The sequence below is a fragment of the Lygodium microphyllum genome, chromosome 7 (assembly GCF_053477565.2).
Source record: "Lygodium microphyllum isolate KBCC chromosome 7, Lygodium_microphyllum_v1.1.10, whole genome shotgun sequence".
Classification (NCBI taxonomy): Eukaryota; Viridiplantae; Streptophyta; class Polypodiopsida; order Schizaeales; family Lygodiaceae; genus Lygodium; species Lygodium microphyllum.
In genome coordinates, this window is record NC_141141.1 from 152,754,095 (window position 1) to 152,772,139 (window position 18,045).

General features: G+C 43.3%; 1 protein-coding gene across 1 annotated transcript in view; it reads left to right on the top strand.

The window, feature by feature from the left end:
* Positions 1 to 18,045, top strand: part of LOC148034093 (lon protease homolog, mitochondrial-like) — a 199,096-nt gene that overhangs the window by 166,031 nt on the left and 15,020 nt on the right. Inside the window, exons 19-20 of the mRNA XM_087682085.1 lie at positions 3,885 to 3,941; positions 4,021 to 4,080. Coding sequence (XP_087538211.1) covers positions 3,885 to 3,941; positions 4,021 to 4,080 — 117 coding nt within the window. The remainder of the gene's footprint in view (positions 1 to 3,884; positions 3,942 to 4,020; positions 4,081 to 18,045) is intronic.

Consider the following 18,045-nt stretch of genomic DNA (forward strand, 5'->3'; position numbering starts at 1 on the left):
TTTCATCATAAATGACCAAAGGGAATAGTTGTTTCCGTCCAGTCTGTCCTCCTTAGATACATACGTAAAAACATCACCTCCCTGATTTGCCATGATGACAAATCTCCAAAGACAAAATGAGCAATGTCAAAGCAGTACGAACTGGAAATCTGCGAATTTTCAGAAATTGCAGCAAATACGATTCTGCAATTAATGTGCAAGGGCGTACTCTGTCAGAAAACTGTCTTTTACTGCACGTTTCCCAAGGTGCAAACAGTGCAATGCAACACTGTTATGAATAAATCCCCAAAATTTTTGCCAAAATTTCTGTCAAAAACAGTCGTTCTGTGACTGTATCAGCAGTTTAAATGCATCTGTCCTCCAAATACACAAAAGCCCCAAAATGTCTGACGATCTTGTCTAAAAATTTGCATGAAATTTTTCCCTGCACTGGTTTTGTGTTGCCGCGTGTGACCCTCCGCTTCCAGAATTGGTCTTGGGCTCAAATTTTTAAAAAAATTTGTTTAAAATTGCACCTTACGTGGTCGTCTGGCGGGCTGACCAGTCGCGATGTTGACACGGGCAGGCGGGCAGGCGAGCTGCGCGTGGACAGGGCAGGCGAGCTGAGCGTGGACAGGGCAGGCGGGCTGTCGATTGGCGGGCTGACGATTCTGACGCAGGCAGGCAGGTCGCGTGGTCACGAGCAGAGTTGACTCCGTTTGCAGGAAACGGGGCCCTGGCGGACTAGTGGTGCTGCTCGATGTCTGACGGGCAGCTGCTGACGGACGACTGCTGACGGGCGACTGCAGGCGGACTGGCGGGCTGGGCGATGTCTGACGGGCAGCTGCTGACGTGGTCGACAGGCGACGACGAAATGCGACGACGCTGACGTCTGACGTGGACGACTTCAGACGAACTGACTGCGCTGACAAACGTCAGCACCTGCAGCTGACGCGACGCGTCTGGGATGTTGACGGCTCCTGCTGGTGGCGCGCTGGGACAGGGCAGTGTTGCGCGTTGATTGTGAGCTGCGCGCAGGGTAGAACTGGGCAGGTCTGGAGCTGGCGACTCGGGGGCAAGACTGGCGGGGACTCCTGCTGCTGACTGAGGACCGCTCTGATACCAAATGTGAGAACAGAGGATCGAGATACAGCCAGATTCAGTAGACAGTGTGAGAGTGAGAGAGACAGAGTTGAAGCACGACACCCAAGAGAATAGACTGAATGAGTGTGATCTGAAAGTACAAAGTACAACCCTTAAACCTTAGGGTTGTAGGGGGGTGTTCACACCCGACACACACTAAGTGCCTAAATGTGTGTAACATAAGCACATAAGTACATACGATAATAAGACCATAAGTCTGGGGGAAAAAACCTCTCCTACCGAGAGTAAAAAGTGCCCCAGTGTCCTACTGATCACCGACACTCCCATATGAGCGTAGGCGTAAGTAAGGCGTGAGTAAAATACCCAACACTCCTGATAAGCTCGTCTCTTACGGTGAGTCAAACTCCTCATCCGCTTGTGATCCTTGCACTCGGTTGTAAGTTCTAACCTCCTTGGTTCGACATCACTGTACAGCTCCCTGCACTAATCATCATATGATTGGTTTTGGGGCATAGTCCCATGTCATGCAGAGCCACTGTTGCGTTTGGAGTGTGGGAAGCTATGAAGGGTAGTTGAATGTAGATGGAAGTGGGATGAAAGGTGAGTGTAAAGGGGTGTTAACCGATGAGCGCTTGGCAAATAGATGATGGGTGTAGAGGTCGGGTAGCTCATGCTTGAAGTAGAAAGTAGTAGGATGTGTAGACGCAGCAGTTGGAGCTCCTATCCGACTGGGGAGGAGGATAGTGTGAGGATAGGTAGGTATGATGTGCTCCTATCCGACAAGGGGAATGGTGAATGATTTGATTGACTTTGCTGTCTCAATGGAGCCTAGTATATAGTCCATTGTGTTGAACCTGGTGGGTTGGAAGTAGGGGGAGTACTCGGGAGCCAAGCCACTTCATTGTGTTGTAGATAACAAGGCGATGATGTATCCCTAGCTCTAGTAGATAATGGCCGTATATAGTGCTGTCTCGTTCAATGTTTGCTAAAACTCTATCTGTGCTTGCCTTCTTTGCATCCAATACCTGCAGTCATTCTAGGTCCTCCATATGTGTCGCACTGCCTGCTCTTTATCCTGGGGTTAAAATGTTCTACTAAGAGGATATCACCTGGCTTGGCAATGTGTAGTTTGTCATTTCATAGTTTTGTAAAGGGGGATGCTCCATCTACTCTTATATCTCCCTCTCTCTTTTTGCAGTGACTCTCCAGTGGCATATCTGGATCCCCTTGGGGGGAAGTAATAGAGGGCAATATATAGCATCTGATCCTATGATACCTCCACTCTGATCCACATGTATCATGCCTCCAGATCTCGGGATATGATGTTGACTCTGTCTTGTAGTTCCTGTCTAGTCAATACTACTACTCCCCCTGATCCTGGGGTGGTACCTTGATGTCTCGTATAGCTCTTCTATGTGGACTTCCAAACTCCATCTACTCCTATATTTCCCCCCCTCTCTCTCTCTCTCTCTCTCTCTCTCTCTCTCTCGTTCCAGTGACTTGCCACTGGCATAACTGGATCCTCTTGGGGGAAGTAATCGAGGGTAATATATAGCATTTGATCCTTTGGTACCTCCACTCTGATCCACATGGATTGTGCCTCCAGATCTCGGGATATGATGTTTACTCTGTCCTATATTTCCTGTCTAATAAATACTGCTACTCCCCCTGATCCTCAGGTGGTACCCTGATGTCTCGTGTAGCTCTTGTATCTAGGCTGCCAAACATACCCCTGCACTTCGGGTAGCCCTCTCTCGGGTGTGACTTTCAATGTAAGTTAATTCTAAGGTTCAAACTTTTGATGGAATGAAAGTTTCGTATTTAAGGTTGTTCTTTTTCCTTACTATTGTGTTGTATAGACGGTACACTCGCTCACTGCATGCCCATGGTCAAATCCTTCATTGCTAGGGACACGAGAATTAGAGCTCATTTTAATTCCAAATCTTAGAGTGAATCTTAATTAGATCATCAAAAGTTTTTCCAGTTTGGAATCTCTCACTACTCTCTACTAGCCCTCTATTTATTGGTGCCTCTATGAAGGACCTCCCTATCTATGTCATTGACCGTTATGTTCATCCCTCTTTGCATCTGGCACTACCTCCTCTGTCTGGCATTGCACCATCTCTCTGGCTGCTTCTTTGGCGCTGCGATAAACAGAATTGCAGCAATATTCGGACCTACCTTGTTAATACAAGGGATTTCATAAATGCTTCAACAAATAGTTTTCTTCATATTGGTTGCTATATTTGGATAGAATGTGAAGGAAGGTTATATAAACTGGTACAAATAATTTAATGACTGAGGCCTTGTCTTTTTGTGCTGATTGCTTTTGTAAGGTCGTTATAAACCAATACCAAGAACTTGATGCTCTAGCCTAGTCAATACTGGTCCAGCTGTGGGCTGGACACATTTTTGAAGCTGACTAATACAATGGCCAATCTTCTCCTAGGGCTCTATGAGAAGGTGCTTGAGAAGTGAAGTGTTGAGTTGGATGTCCAATTCGAACATGAGAGTCGTTGCAACAATAAAGCAAAAGCGAAGCCATTCATGTTTTTCAAATTTTCATCAACTCAAGTTAGAGAGCTTCAATTACCATGCAAAAAATTGTAGAATCCAATAGTTGTGGCGTACTTGGTAGACATTAACAATGTTAGTCATCCCTGAATTGTGTTTGCAACAAAGAACACATCGCGTGTTTGGAAGAATAGTTTTTGCACGTCAAGTTGCTATAGATCCCATTTGTGTTTTTAACCTTCTTGAAACCATGCTAACTTAATACCCGTGTTTGTCCTCTTTTGCAGCCACAAGTTGTTGAAGAGGAGTCTCCATCTGTGGAAATGACAAATGTTGACCAAGGGGTAGATGTTTTCTGTCCATGAGCCAGTGTAGCGTCAAATTTGATGAGGAAATAGTGCTTAACTTTTTGTTTTTGGATAGGTGATTGAGATCAAAGACTCAAACTTTTCTGAGAAAGCAACAGAGATCTCTAAAAAAGAGGTGTGTCTCTTGCAATTTCTAGTCATAGATCTTTGTATTTATTGACGTAAATATTACCTTCTCTCTTATTGTAATGCTGAAATGTGTATTTTCAGTGAGTCAACTTGTGTACCAAGTGATTCTCTTCTAGCTGCTATTTTAGCTATGCTTCCTTTTGAATGAACCATGAAAGTCTAGAATTGAAAGTTTGGATCTCTTTTTTTTGTGGGAAGAAGTTTAAATTAATCTATAGAAATATTTACAGTAGGCCTTCTGGCCAACCAAGCACAAAGCCTTTTCGGAATATGGGAGGCCTTCAGGCCAACCCGACAAAATGGCAATAGCTGTCACAAAGCCAAAAGACTAACAAAAGAACACAATATACAAACAAAAGCTCTCTCAAAAGCTATCAAGCAACAATCCACAGGAGCAAAGGAAGGAGATCATCAAGATGGTACAATGGGGGTGGAGTGAACAATATCCATGCATGGAGCGGCCACCTCTCCAATAATGACATAGAAGAAATCTGCCATAATAGCAAGCCTTGCACTTGTCCCACATGGCCTCAGAAATCGAAGGCGGAATTAAATATGAAGGCATTTGTAGTTTGCCAGATATGCCAAAGAGCAATCCACCGCATGAAGTGAAAGAGGCAAGGATGATGAGACTGCAACCTAGCTAAATAAGGCATCTTGCCAAAGGCCCAAGAACGCACCGTGACTCTTTGACTTGTCAGCAAGGTCCATACTCTGGAAATGAAGTCACAAACCTGTTTGGCAACTAGACAAGAAATAAAAAGATGAATTGGTGTCTTATCACAGGTTGTACAAAAGATGCATCTGCCTTGGGATATCTTTCAGGCTCACGGAGCATTGCCTGTCGAGAGATTCCTTCACTTGATAGGGAAGCTTTGACTTCCATAATTGAAGCAAGTGATCCCTTCACTCAGTTGCACTATTATGCACCGACCACACTTTATTAGCTTCTTCAGTAATCCATCTCTTATCCTCTACCATTTTGTGGTAAATTTGATCAGTTGATCGCTTTAGAAGATCCTTGGGTCACACAAAAGCCCAATCCACCATGGTGACAAGGATTCACCAGAGTGTCTCCAAAGGTGGTCCTCCAATATCCACTAGAGTAACCTCTTAGAATTCAAAAGTACTGGAAAATGCGTTGAAAAAAATAAACCCTCGTGCAACCCAAGATAACAACATCGTGGATCGTCTTCAAGCCCAATCTCACCATTCTATTAAATTTAGCCCTTTGCAATTCCTTCTCAGGCCAGTCCAATAGCCTAGAAGTATCCAATGCTTCTGTTTGTGAAGAATTCACTTCCTTTCTAAAGTCTAGAGGATGTCATACAATAAGGCAAAGAGAGTCCTACTAAGATGCAATCAAGTGGATGAGAAGAATAGACTTTGAAGTTTTAAACTGTTGGGTGGAATTCAAGATATTCCACCACACGGCTTGAAAAGTCTGTGCCCATGGAAAATGCCCACATCTCTCGTGATTTAGAGTTGAGTTTTGCATGCGCATGCTCTCTTTCTCTCTTGGTCCAAGTTCTCTTTCCCATCAATGTCACTTTTTGCAAAAAGGACTTGGTCCAAGTCCCCTTTCCCATTAGGCATGAAAATGGCACAGTACCAATGTCACTTCTTGTAGCTTTCTCATAACGGTTTCATAGTGAGGCCGAGATTCATGGATGCTCAACTTTCCTACAAACTCTGAGTTGCTATTGGTTAGATTCGCACCTCATTGCATCAGCTGATGATTGAGACAAGTCGATAGAGCCATATTGCAGCCAATGAGAGGATGTGCCATCTTTGTGGATGGGAGCCGGAAATAGAGGAGCACTACATTTGTAGATGTACTATATACTATGATATCCGAGGCCGCTATCATTGCCTCTTTAAGGAGGGCTCTGGACCACTAGGACAGGTGATGGATTATGAGGACCAAAGATGTTTGGGGCTTTTCTTATTGGAGCTTAAACGATGCAAAGCATTGTTGTTATAGGATAGGAGGCGACCCCAGCGTCATCCACCCCTCCAGAGAGCAATTACAAACTATTTCAGTGTAGCTAAACCCCCATCCACTATCACCCTAGACACTACATCTCCTACTGATAGGCGTTGTTGAGATACAGCATCAGGTGGCATCACAGTTGATAGAGCTACAATGTCACGCAAAGCACGACGCCCTAGAGTACCTACTTGGCAACATAGGCGTGCCCATATGCGCCACATTCGCATCACGATTGCTCGTTAGAGAGGCAGATTGACGCAATGACTTAGTCAGTCTTGGTGGATTTCATAGATGGAGGAGAAGATACTCTACACTCTTTTTGATCTTTTTAACATTAGTTTTTTCCAACTTTTTCAGTTTCCATACTTCTCATTTCAATCTACCATATAGACCTACACGTAAATTTTATCTCATCTTATCTGATGAGAGATGATGATACCAGTTGTATTGGTTATGGCTTCATAGGTCGCTCTGGCCTTTATAAGACGTTAATAGATCTTTCTTTCTTCTCTCTCTCTCTCTCTCTCTCTCACACACACACACACACACACACACACACACACACACACACACACACACACACACACATAAACCTTAGTTTCTTCAACATCCAAACAATGGGATACCTTGGTTGTTTCATATGCTTGGATCTAGCTTTCTTCATGCACCACAATCGTGGTTAATGATCACTTTTCCATATTTTAAAAAAGAGAGTTTTTAAAATTTATACTACTTGAGAAAAATTCCCTTTGAGGTTAAATATAGAATACAAATATCCCATAGAGATAATCTTACTTTATCATAAAATTATATGTCTTTGAGTCCACTATGCCTACGGGTAGTTTGAAGTGGGAATTTTGCTGAATTCTTGCCAATGATGAGCAAGAAGTGGCTCCCCTAAAAGTGCTCATATCTACATGTTGGGCATCTATTTGCGATTCATGCTATGGCTCCTAGGTCTCCGCACTAGTCTTTGCTATGCTATGGAAGATCATTCCAAGGGCTCTCTTATGTACCTCCTTATCTTTTATATAGTTTTCATAGGGAGGTGAAATTTTTAGATACTTTAATCTTGCCGATAACAATTGATTAAGTTATTAATGAAATATGTTAGGCTATTTAGTACATATGATGAACATGGTAGTTATTTCATGGTAACACGCCAAGGACTCCAAGGATGCGGTAGGCGTTAAAGACAAAAGTTGTAATAAGTTATATCTGACAGGTACTAGGTGGTACCGAGTGTCAGAATTTGTCCTAGACTAATTTATTAGCCACTAATGTCAGTGGTAACATTAGAGACTGGCCATGAATTAAGTAATTAATGTCAGTTCAAGAGTAAATAATTGCTCATAGATACTTGGAAGACAAATTGGCCTAGCCAATTTAATTATTGGCTAGTGAAATTAAATTTTTTAGCACTAGAATAATTAAAAAATTAAGATTCTGAAAATTGATTTAGTAAGGTAGATAATACTAGAAAATGGGATTAGATGGCTACCACCTGGTAGAACTTGCCAATGCAAGTGGCCAAAATATTTTTAGGGATTGATGGAAGTCTATTCGAGCCTTTGTGAGAGAGAAAAAGATTATTCGAGACCAAGGAGAGGTTGCTAATATGATTTGCAATCACCAAGGATATATCCTATAGCATGTGACAACAGTTTGGAGCCCTCTAAGATCAAGTAACAGCAGCCCAAGGTCTTTTTGGTGTAGATGACACCATAAAAAGGGAATAACAGTCTTTCTAGTGGTCCTAAGATGATAGCTTCCATGGCTCTTTGAGCAAGGCAGCAGTAGCTTTGCAACATTTCTCGTAATGAAACTCTGAAATTTCTCTCTATATAACATTCTCTCTCATCCCATAGCCATCTCTCAAGTTATCTCAATACTTTCCAGTAGTCTGAGCCATCAAAGGAAGAGATTTCAGTCAATCTTTGCTGTAAACTTTAATTTACATTAGAAATTAGGGTTTAATAGCTATCTCGGGATGCGCGCTCAAATCTGAGGGCCTAGGGCTTGAATTCTAGTAGCTGAAATTGAGGAATTTGAAGAAGATTCAAGAGGCTAGCCAGCCAATATTAGATTTGGGGCTAAATTTATCTTTCAAGGAGCACGGTGAAGATCAATTTTCAAGCAAACTAAGGGCAAATTGATTTGGAGGCTTGGTAGTTAGTTTTGATAACAAGAGGCACTTGGAATAGCAGAGGAGATCAGAGGATCTTAGTTGTACTCATTCCATTTGCAATATAAGATAAACAAATACCACAAGAGGCACCAGTCTTAGGGCCAATAGAGTCAAATGCCCAAGATTAAAGATTAAAGTGGTAAAGTGTGCATTTTCAGTTTATGTGAATTTACCACCCTATCCGAGGAGAAAGGCTAGTCTCAATAGTTCCATAGCAAGTGTCTTTTCCCGTACTTTGGCTCACCACATCTTGTGCATGCTACGAGAGTCCTATCATACTTGAGCCATATGTGAATTGCTCAGCTCCTATGAGCTATTAGCTATAGGAAGAGAAGGGTCTCCCTCTTCCTAAGCTTAAAGTTGTCATTCAACCTTCTCCAAGAATTTGACAAGAAATGATCCGAGGCTCCTCGTCTATGCGAATGAGAGCTAGTGGTTGGTTGTGCTCTATGTCTTGACTCTACTCATCGGAATCCTCCTCCCTAGTCTGGTGGTATAGCTTAAGAAGGGGTTGCATGGCTTGTCAAGGTATGAAACCCTTCAATTCCACTCTCTTTTGGATTCCATTGTAGCCTCTAAAGGGGAATCCTCCAATAAGCCTAGTGTCTCCACCCATTGAACAAGCAAGTGGCGAGGTATTGTGTCAGGAAGACATGTATTTTTGAAACCTCACTTAACATATGGATTAATTTTTAATCACATGGTTAAGTAAATGTTGCACATGTGAGTTGTAACTGGGGTTAAAGTAAATTTACGAGCCTAGGACCCAAGGAAATCACAGGATGTCAAAGGCAAAGATTGCTATAAGTTATGTCGCACATGTACTTGGTAGTATCTGGTGCTAGTTATTGGCCTAGGTCATTCATTTGGCCATAAATGCCAGTTCATGACACTAGAGAAGTGGCGTTTAATGATACCTAACGCCAATCTGATTGTCAAAGATGGCGCAAAGACACTCGCGAATGGAAGTTGCCTAGCTAATTTAATTATTGGCCAATTAGATTATTTTTCAAGACACCGAAATAATTATTAGATTAATTTTTAGTATTTAAAGACTGAAAATTAATATTTAATTACGGAAAATGCTGGAAAAACCATTTGAGAAGGCTACCACTCCTCAAAAATGCCCATGCAAGATTGAAAAACGTCTTTAGAGGCTAGAGAGAAGCATTTTTATAAACTTAGCCTGCAAGAGAAAGGGAGAGGAGATTGTTGGTCTGATTTGCAGCCTTTGGAGGACCTTCTGAGGCAGCCAAGGGCAAAAGAAGACCAATCAACAGTAGGTGACAGCATCTACAGGCTGTTGAGACAAGGCAGCAGTAGTAAATGATTGATTTTTTTTAGTTCTTTGCATCTACATGCTGTTGTGGCAGGGCAGCACCTGCATTTGACCGATTTTCTGTCATTCTTCGTGACAAAGCTCTGAATTTTCTCTCTCTACAACTTTCCCTCTCATGTCCTAGCCATTTCACAGCCTTGCTTTGAAGATCTCAGAATTTTGACCCTTGGAGACTAAGAAATTCCAAATTTCTTTGCTGTAACCCCTAATCTGCAGCAGAAATTAGGGTTTAGCAGAATCCTCGGGAAGCGTGCCAGAAATTGGAATCTCCAAGACTTGGATTTAACAGGGCTGAAGTGGTTTTTAGCCTGTTCAAGTGGAGGAACCAGCAAATAATTGAATTTTCTCTCTCTACAGCTTTCCCTCTCATGTCCTAGCCATTTGATAGCCTTGCTCCGAAGATCTCAGCATTTGGACCCTTGAAGACTGAGAAATTTCAGATTTCTCTGCTGTAAACCCTAATCTGCAACAGAAATTAGGGGTTAGCAGCAGCCTCAGGAAGTGTGCCAGAAATTGGAAGCTCCAAGACTTGGATTCAATAGGGCTGAAGTGGTTTTTAGCATATTCAAGTGGAGGAACCAGCAAATAATTGAATTTGGGGCACTTTCCATCCTCATCAAAGCGGGTAAAGGCCAATTGATTGTCGGAATCAAGGGGCAAATTAGATTAAAGTCTTGCTGGTGATTCATCATAGCAAGGGGGGTTGGAATACCGAAAGGGATTGGGAGAATCCCATTGTAGATCTTCTTCTTCTTTAATAAAGCTAAGAAATATTGAAAGGGGCACCCATTTTGGGTCCAAATCGGGTGTGCATTGTCCAAAGTTAGTAGGTAAATTTGTATTTTCAGATTTGCACTAATTGTTTGCCACTGTAATTAAGTTGTAATAAGGGATTCACCACCCATCCACGGAAGGAAGATTGGTTACATGGTTCCATTGCCGAGATACCACTCAATCCCTTGACTAAGTGGGCCCAAGGCACCTGATTGCAAGCCAAAGCTTTATGCTATTGCTGATTTTTACTCTGAGCTGAAAAATTACAACAATATGTCTTCATACAGTGAGATGGATGTGAGATGGAAGGATCGAGGTGCAGTTGGGATTCAGTAGACTGTGTGAGACTGAGAGACAGAGTTGAAGCACAACACCCAAGAGAATAGACTGAATGAGTGTAACCAGAAAGTACAAAGTACAACCCTTAAACCTTAGGGTTGTAAGGGGTGTTCACACCCGACACACACTAAGTGCCCAAATGTGTGTAACATAAGCACATAAGTACATACGACAATAAGACCATAAGTCTGGGGGAAAAAACCTCTCCTACCGAGAGTAAAAAGTGCCCCAGTGTTCTACTGATCACCGACCCTCCCATATGAGCGTAGGGGCAAGTGAGGCGTGCGTGAGTCAAATACCCAACAAACCCCCCTGGAGTGAAGAGTGATCAAGAGTACAAGGATCATCCGCCACCAAAGGATATCAAATTTAAAGCATCGCGAAATGCTTCAAATTTGTCACGAGGAAGAGCTTTGGTGAAGATGTCTGCCACATTACTGGTGGTAGGACAATAGACAAGGCTGATATCACCTGCATGTAGCCTCTCTCTGACAAAGTGATAGTGAATCTCAATGTGTTTCGTGCGAGCATGAAACACTGGGTTCCGTGCCACTGCAATGGCACTTTGACTGTCAGTGAACAAAGGAGTAGGCTCCGTAACAGATACATCCAAATCAGCTAGCAAGCGTCTAAGCCATACGCATTCAACTGTGGTAGCGAAAGCTGCCTTGTATTCAGCTTCACATGACGATGTGGCAAGAGTGGATTGTTTCTTGCTAAGCCAAGAAATGCAAGAAGTGCCAAGAAAGAAACAATTGCCACTAGTAGAGTGACGTGTATCATAATCACCAGCCCAATCAGAATCACTGTAAGCATGTAAATGCAGTGGTCCCCCCTTGGCATAAAGCAACCCAAGAGAACGAGTACCCTGCAAGTAGCGGAAAACACGCTTGACAGCTTGCCAATGTGACATACGTGGCTGATGCATATACCTGCTTAAGGCTGAAACTGCAAACTGTATGTCCGGCCTAGTATTGCATAGATAGATAAGGCATCCAACTGCAGGAGCACATGTATGTATATCAAACAAATCACTGTCATCATGTAATGACAGTTTCAGTCCAGGTTCCATGGGAGTACAAACTGGCTTGCAATCCTGTAAGCCAAACTTCTCAAGAAGCTACCCAATATACCTTGACTGTGATAGCCCAATACCTCGAGCATTATGTATGAACTGGATGCCCAAGTAGTAATGCAAGACTCCCAAGTCAAACATGTCAAAAGTTTGCTGCAAATTTTGTTTGAATGTTGAAATCTGATCAGCATGTGTTCGAGTGAGCAAAAGGTCATCAACATAAAGACATATAATCAGCATGTAGACTCAGATGAGCTGTTTAGAAACCCCTGACCAAGCAAGAAAGCATCTATTTTTGCATACCAAGCTCTAGGAGCTTGTTTCAAACCATATAGTGCCTTTTTGAGCTTGCATACCAAATGTTCTGAGCCTTCAACTGCAAAACCAATGGGCTGCTATACATAAACTTCCTCCTCAAGTTCCCCATGTAAAAATGCAGTCTTGATATCTAGCTGATACACTGTCCAACCATAATGTGCAGCCAAAGCAGTCATAGACCTGATGGTCGTCATACGGTAAGTAGGAGCAAATGTCTCCTCATAATCAATGCCCTTTTTGTGTGCGTAGCCTTTAGCTACAAGCCGTGCTTTGTATTTATCAATGGATCCATCTGCTTTCCTTTTCAGTTTGTAGATCCATTTCGTTCCAATGGCTCTCTTCCCAAATGGCAAGGACACCAAATCCCAAGTTTGATTCTTAGTAATACGATCTAATTCAGCTTGCATAGCTGCCATCCAATGCACACTATGTTGTGCATCCTCATAACATTCAGGCTCTTCATTATCAAAAGTACTTGCTGCCATAATAAACTCCATGGTATGTGCTGAATCATGCAAACGAGTTTGCCTTCTAGTACGACCAGCCATGGGTGCATCCAAAGGACTATCTTGCATAGTCTGCAAATACCATCTAGGTAACTGTCTAGCATCCTGACTGTGTGCAAGCTCTTGCTGAATTTCAGTTTCAGCATGATGCTGAGTATTCCGATCAGCCAATGGCTGAATTTCTGCACTTTCCATAGGAGCAACTTGCTGAACATTAGGTTCATTTTCTGAAGCTCCAGCTGAATCACCAAAAGTAATGGGCAGCAGCCCTTCAAAAACATCACGGGCAGCCTGATATGTGTCCAAACCAGCCAAGGATAATTCTGATTTTTCATCAAAAACAACATCCCTACTGACAAAAACCTTCTTTGTAACGGGATCATAGAGTCTGTAGCCTTTGCTCTCATTGCTATATCCCATAAAAATGCACTTAACAGCCTTGTTGTCCAACTTTTTTCTAAGTACCTGTGGAATATGGGCATAGGCAAGACACCCAAAGGTACGAAAGTGACCAACAGAAGGTTTACGGCTGTTCCAAGCCTCAAAAGGTGTGATGGTCTTCAAGGCTTTGGTAGGGCATCTGTTCAAAATATGGCAAGCACACATGACTGCTTCCATCCAAAAACTATGAGGCAAGCTCTTTGCCTTCAGCATACATCTGGCCATCTCCTTGAGTGACCGATTTTTTCTCTCTGCTACCCCATTCTGCTGTGGAGTATAAGCTGTAGTATACTGATGTACTATGCCCTTCTGCTGCAAAAAAGAATTCAGCATAGAGGACATGTATTCCCCCCCTCGGTCCGAATGGAGAGTCTTAATGTGGCATCCAGATTGGTTTTCAACAAGTGCACTGAACGCCAAAAATGCATCATACACTTCTGACTTCTTTTTCAAACACTAGACCCAGCATAAATGTGTAAAGTCATCAATGAATGTCACAAAATAATAACAACCACCCAATGACAAGGTTTGTATAGGCCCACAAACATCTGAATGCACCAACTGCAATCTGGTTGTTGCTCTGAAAGCAACATCACGAGGAAATGAGAACCGATGCATTTTCCCCAAAATGCATTCCTCGCATAAGTGCTCAGGAGGTCTCTCCAAGAGAGGTAAGCCATCCAGCATCTGAGTACGCTGCAAAAGCATCAAGCTGCCAAAGTTTACATGCCCCAAACGAGCATGCCATAACTCCGCCTGTATCATAGCAGGAGTAAGAGTGGATGTGAAGTATGCCGACTGATCTACTGAAAGAGCATCCAACTCATATAAACCATGACACAAAGATCCTGTCAAGACCAAAGTCATGCGTTCTTTATCTCTAACCATGCAACGGTCATCATCAAATGTGACCTGCAAACCACAACGTGCCAAAGAAGAAATAGAAAGCAAATTCTTCTTGATTCCAGGCACAAACAAAGCATCCTGTAGGCGGAGAATAGAGCTATCAATGGCTGTGAGCTGAATCTCCCCAATACCATGAATAGGGTATGATGCATTATTGGCACACTATACCGATTTCCCAACAGGACGTGCACTAACTGAAGCAAACAAATCTCTGCGAGATGTAATATGTCTAGAAGCACCACTGTCAAAGAACCAAGTGTCAGTATCCTCTGTAGAGCTAAGTGCTCTATCGGCCCAAGAGATGTCATAACTGCAAGTGTAAAAACAATAGTCCCTGTCCACAACAAAGGACGCGGACTCACTAGCAGTGGAAGGAGTAGTAGAAATAGACATTCCTGACTCCTTCTTCTTCTCTTTGGCAATGCGCTGCCTGCACTCAGTGATATAGTGCCCGGGCTTCTTACAATAGTGACATTTGCCTTTTTTAGCTTGCGTTCCCCCTTGTGTTTGATTCTGCGATGTGCCAGAAGTGCCAGAACTTTGTGGAGCATTTTTCACCTTGCTGTTTTTGCCTTTTTGTCTTGCCACAAAAGCTTGCTCAGAGACTATAGCATCCACACCACTATTTTTCCATGTTTGCTCCTCCTCTAGAAGCAAACTAACCAGCTGAATAAAAGTGAGTGGGTGCTCAGTAATCCTCATGGTGAGGTTCAATCCAGTATGAAAAGACAAGTACGAAGGAGGTAAGGAATTCAAGGTGGTGGATATCAAGTGTACATCCGAAAAATACTCATCTACATTCATGAGTTGCTCTCTCAAGTCCTGAATCTTATTTAAGTGATCCTGCATAGAATCACCCTCATGCATCTTCAAAGTTTCCAACTCTTTCTTCAAGAAAGAGATCCGAGTCTCATTCTTTCCTGCAAACATATGCTCCAAAGTCAACCATGCATCTTGTGAAGAAGATGCCGAACGGATATGAGGTATGATGGACCGCTGAACTGCCAGAGCAATCAGCGACAAGGCCCGTGCATTACGTGTATCCCAAGCTTTTTGAGCTGCAGTTCTTGGAGGAAGTGGCTGAGGTGGAGCGGGCTGAGGTCCTCGTTGTCCACGTGCACCATGGGGAGGAGGAGTAACGGGAGCTACAACTCCCGGTCGAGTTTCCTCTCCACTGACATAATTCCATAAATTCTTGGCCACTAATACATTCTTCATCATGAATGACCAAAGCGAATAGTTGTTTCCGTCCAATCTGTCTTCCTTGGATACGTACGTAAAGACATCACCTCTTTGATTTGCCTTGATGACAAATTTCCAAATACAAAATGAGCAATGTCAAAGCAGTATGGACTGGAAATCTGCAAATTTTCAGAAATTGCAGCAAACACGCTTCTGCAATTAATGTGCAAGGGCGTACTCTGTCAAAAAACTGTCTTTTAATGCACGCTTCCCAAGATGCAAACAATGCACAACAACACTGTTATATCAAAATCCCCAAAATTTTTGCCTAAATTTCTGTCAAAACAGTCTTTTTGTGACTGTACTAGCAGTTCATATGCAACTGTACTCAAAATACACAAAAGCCCCAAAATTTCTGATGATCCTGTCCAGAAATTTGCATCAAATTATCCCACACCTGTGCTGTGCCTGCGGTCCTTGCTGCGTATGAACCTCCTCTGCTAGAAATTGATTCTGGACTAAAATTCAAAATTTTTGTTTTTAAAAAAAAAACACACGTGACGTGGAGCAGGCCGACGTGCTGGTCAGACGGCGTAGGTGGACTGCTGGTCGCTAGTCAAATGCAGGCGGACGGGACTGTCGAGTGGGCTGTCAGGTGTAGGAACAGGCAGACGACAACGTGACGTGTAGCAGGCACGCGGCGCAGGAAACGGAGCCCTGGCGTTTGACGATGTGGAGCCCTAGCGTCTGACGGCGAGGAGGAGGGAAGAAGCGACGTCTGACGCTGCGCAGGAAGCGACGTCTGACGCTGTGCGCTGGCGGACGAGCAGGCTTACGTGAGCTATAGCCGACGACTGACTCTGCGCGCTGGCTGTCAGACAGACGCAGAGGCAGATGGCGTGTCACAAGCAGGCGGAGCTGGTTGAGCTGGCTGAGCTGGCGGAGTTGGCGCTGGAGGCTGACGACGAGCAGGCGTCTGTTGACGAACAGCACTGGCGTGCTGATGACTGACGACTTGGAGCAGACGTAGAACAGAGGTGGCTCGGGTGCGGTCAAGACTGCACGTTGCAGGCAGAAGCTGAGCTCTGATACCAAATGTGAGATGGAAGGATCGAGGTGCAGCTGGGATTCAGTAGACAGTGTGAGAGTGAGAGGCAGAGTTGAAGCACGACACCCAAGAGAATAGATTGAATGAGTGTAACCAGAAAGTACAAAGTACAACCCTTAAACCTTAGGGTTGTAGGGGGTGTTCACACCCGACACACACTAAGTGCCCAAATGTGTGTAACATAAGCACATATGTACATACGACAATAAGACCATAAGTCTGGGGGAAAAAACCTCTCCTACCAAGAGTAAAAAGTGCCCCAGTGTCCTATTGATCACCGACACTCCCATATGAGCGTAGGCGCAAGTGAGGCGTGCGTGAGTCAAATACCAACAATGGACTCAAGCAATGATGATGTCTCTCAGTATAAACATTCACATGGGAATGAAGAAAATGCAATGTTTCACCTTGGACAAGGCTCTGATTATGGACAACAAGCTGAAAATGTTGCTGTTGGGCAAGATGTACGGCCTTCAGGGCATAAGAAGACTCATGACCAGCAAAGTGAAGAGGAATTTGATGACCAGTTCAAGAATCGGATGAGGACAATAGCAAATCTCTTTGTTGAATTGGCAAAGGTTCCTCAATTTACCCGATTTTTGAATGCTTCAAAGAAGGATAGCAAAGGCAAGAAGAAGAAGACATCTTCTACACCTTCGGGACAGCAAGATACATCGAAGATAATGCGAAACCCTTCATTTGAAGCTCCCAAAGATGCTAATGAAATAAAACAATTGATACCTACGGGGCAAGAAATGCAAATGCAAGGCCATCACGGAAGTGCCAATTCAATGGATTCTGGACAGCCAAGAGTGCATGCTATGATGGGGCAGCTAGGATATTTTGGTGGAAGCACGATTTTTCATGCTATGGTTGGACAAGGACCACATACGGGAATGTATGGCACAAATCCCTATGGTATGCATCAACCAATGCATGGAGTGGAAGGCCCAACTTATTTGGGTATGGCTGAAAATATGCAAAACCCTATGTATAGCAGCATTGGCTTGATACGTGGGGCACAAAGTAGCATGTTTGATATTGCATCTGCACCCTAGAATGCTTATTGGGCCTCAAGGAATGAATGTTGGTCATGCAAATGCTCCGTTTGGCATTGGTTTTGATGTACATTCAGCAAATAGACTCTTTTTGCAGGAGCTAGTGTATGACAACTTGACACCCAAAGGGGCAACAAAAGACTATGATGAGGGTGGAAAAGGAGTGAAGTTTGAGTCCTTTAACGGTGTAGAAGATAGACTGAAAGCTTTGACTTTCATTCAATAGTTTGATGCAGCCTATACAAGGGGGCACTTTACGGAGTCCTCAAAGATTCGAAAGTTATTCACTTTCTTGAAAGGGAATGTATTACAGTGGTGGTCCACTCTTTTGATGCAAGGTAGAGTACCGTCAATGTGGATACAATTTTAGCAAATGTTTGGATCAAATTGGTTGACAAGTATTTTTGAGGTGGACATCATGACAGCTTGGAATAAGCTAGATGCTAAGGAATGTAAGAATTTGCAGCAATATATTGCCTATTACTTCTTATCGCCCCGTACCCATTCATGAGCAAGTGGAAAAATATGTTTGTGGGCTGCCCAAAGGAATGAGGGATTTTTACATTAAATCCACCATGTCTAGCATGTCTCAGCTTATAGAGATTGCTGCTACAGTTGATGCTTTGCTGCGTGGGAAGGATTCGGGCTTGCTAGAGAGTGGGGAGAAGCCGAATAAGAAGTTATTTAAGACTGAGAAAAGGGACAGATGTGAAAATCAGCTTGA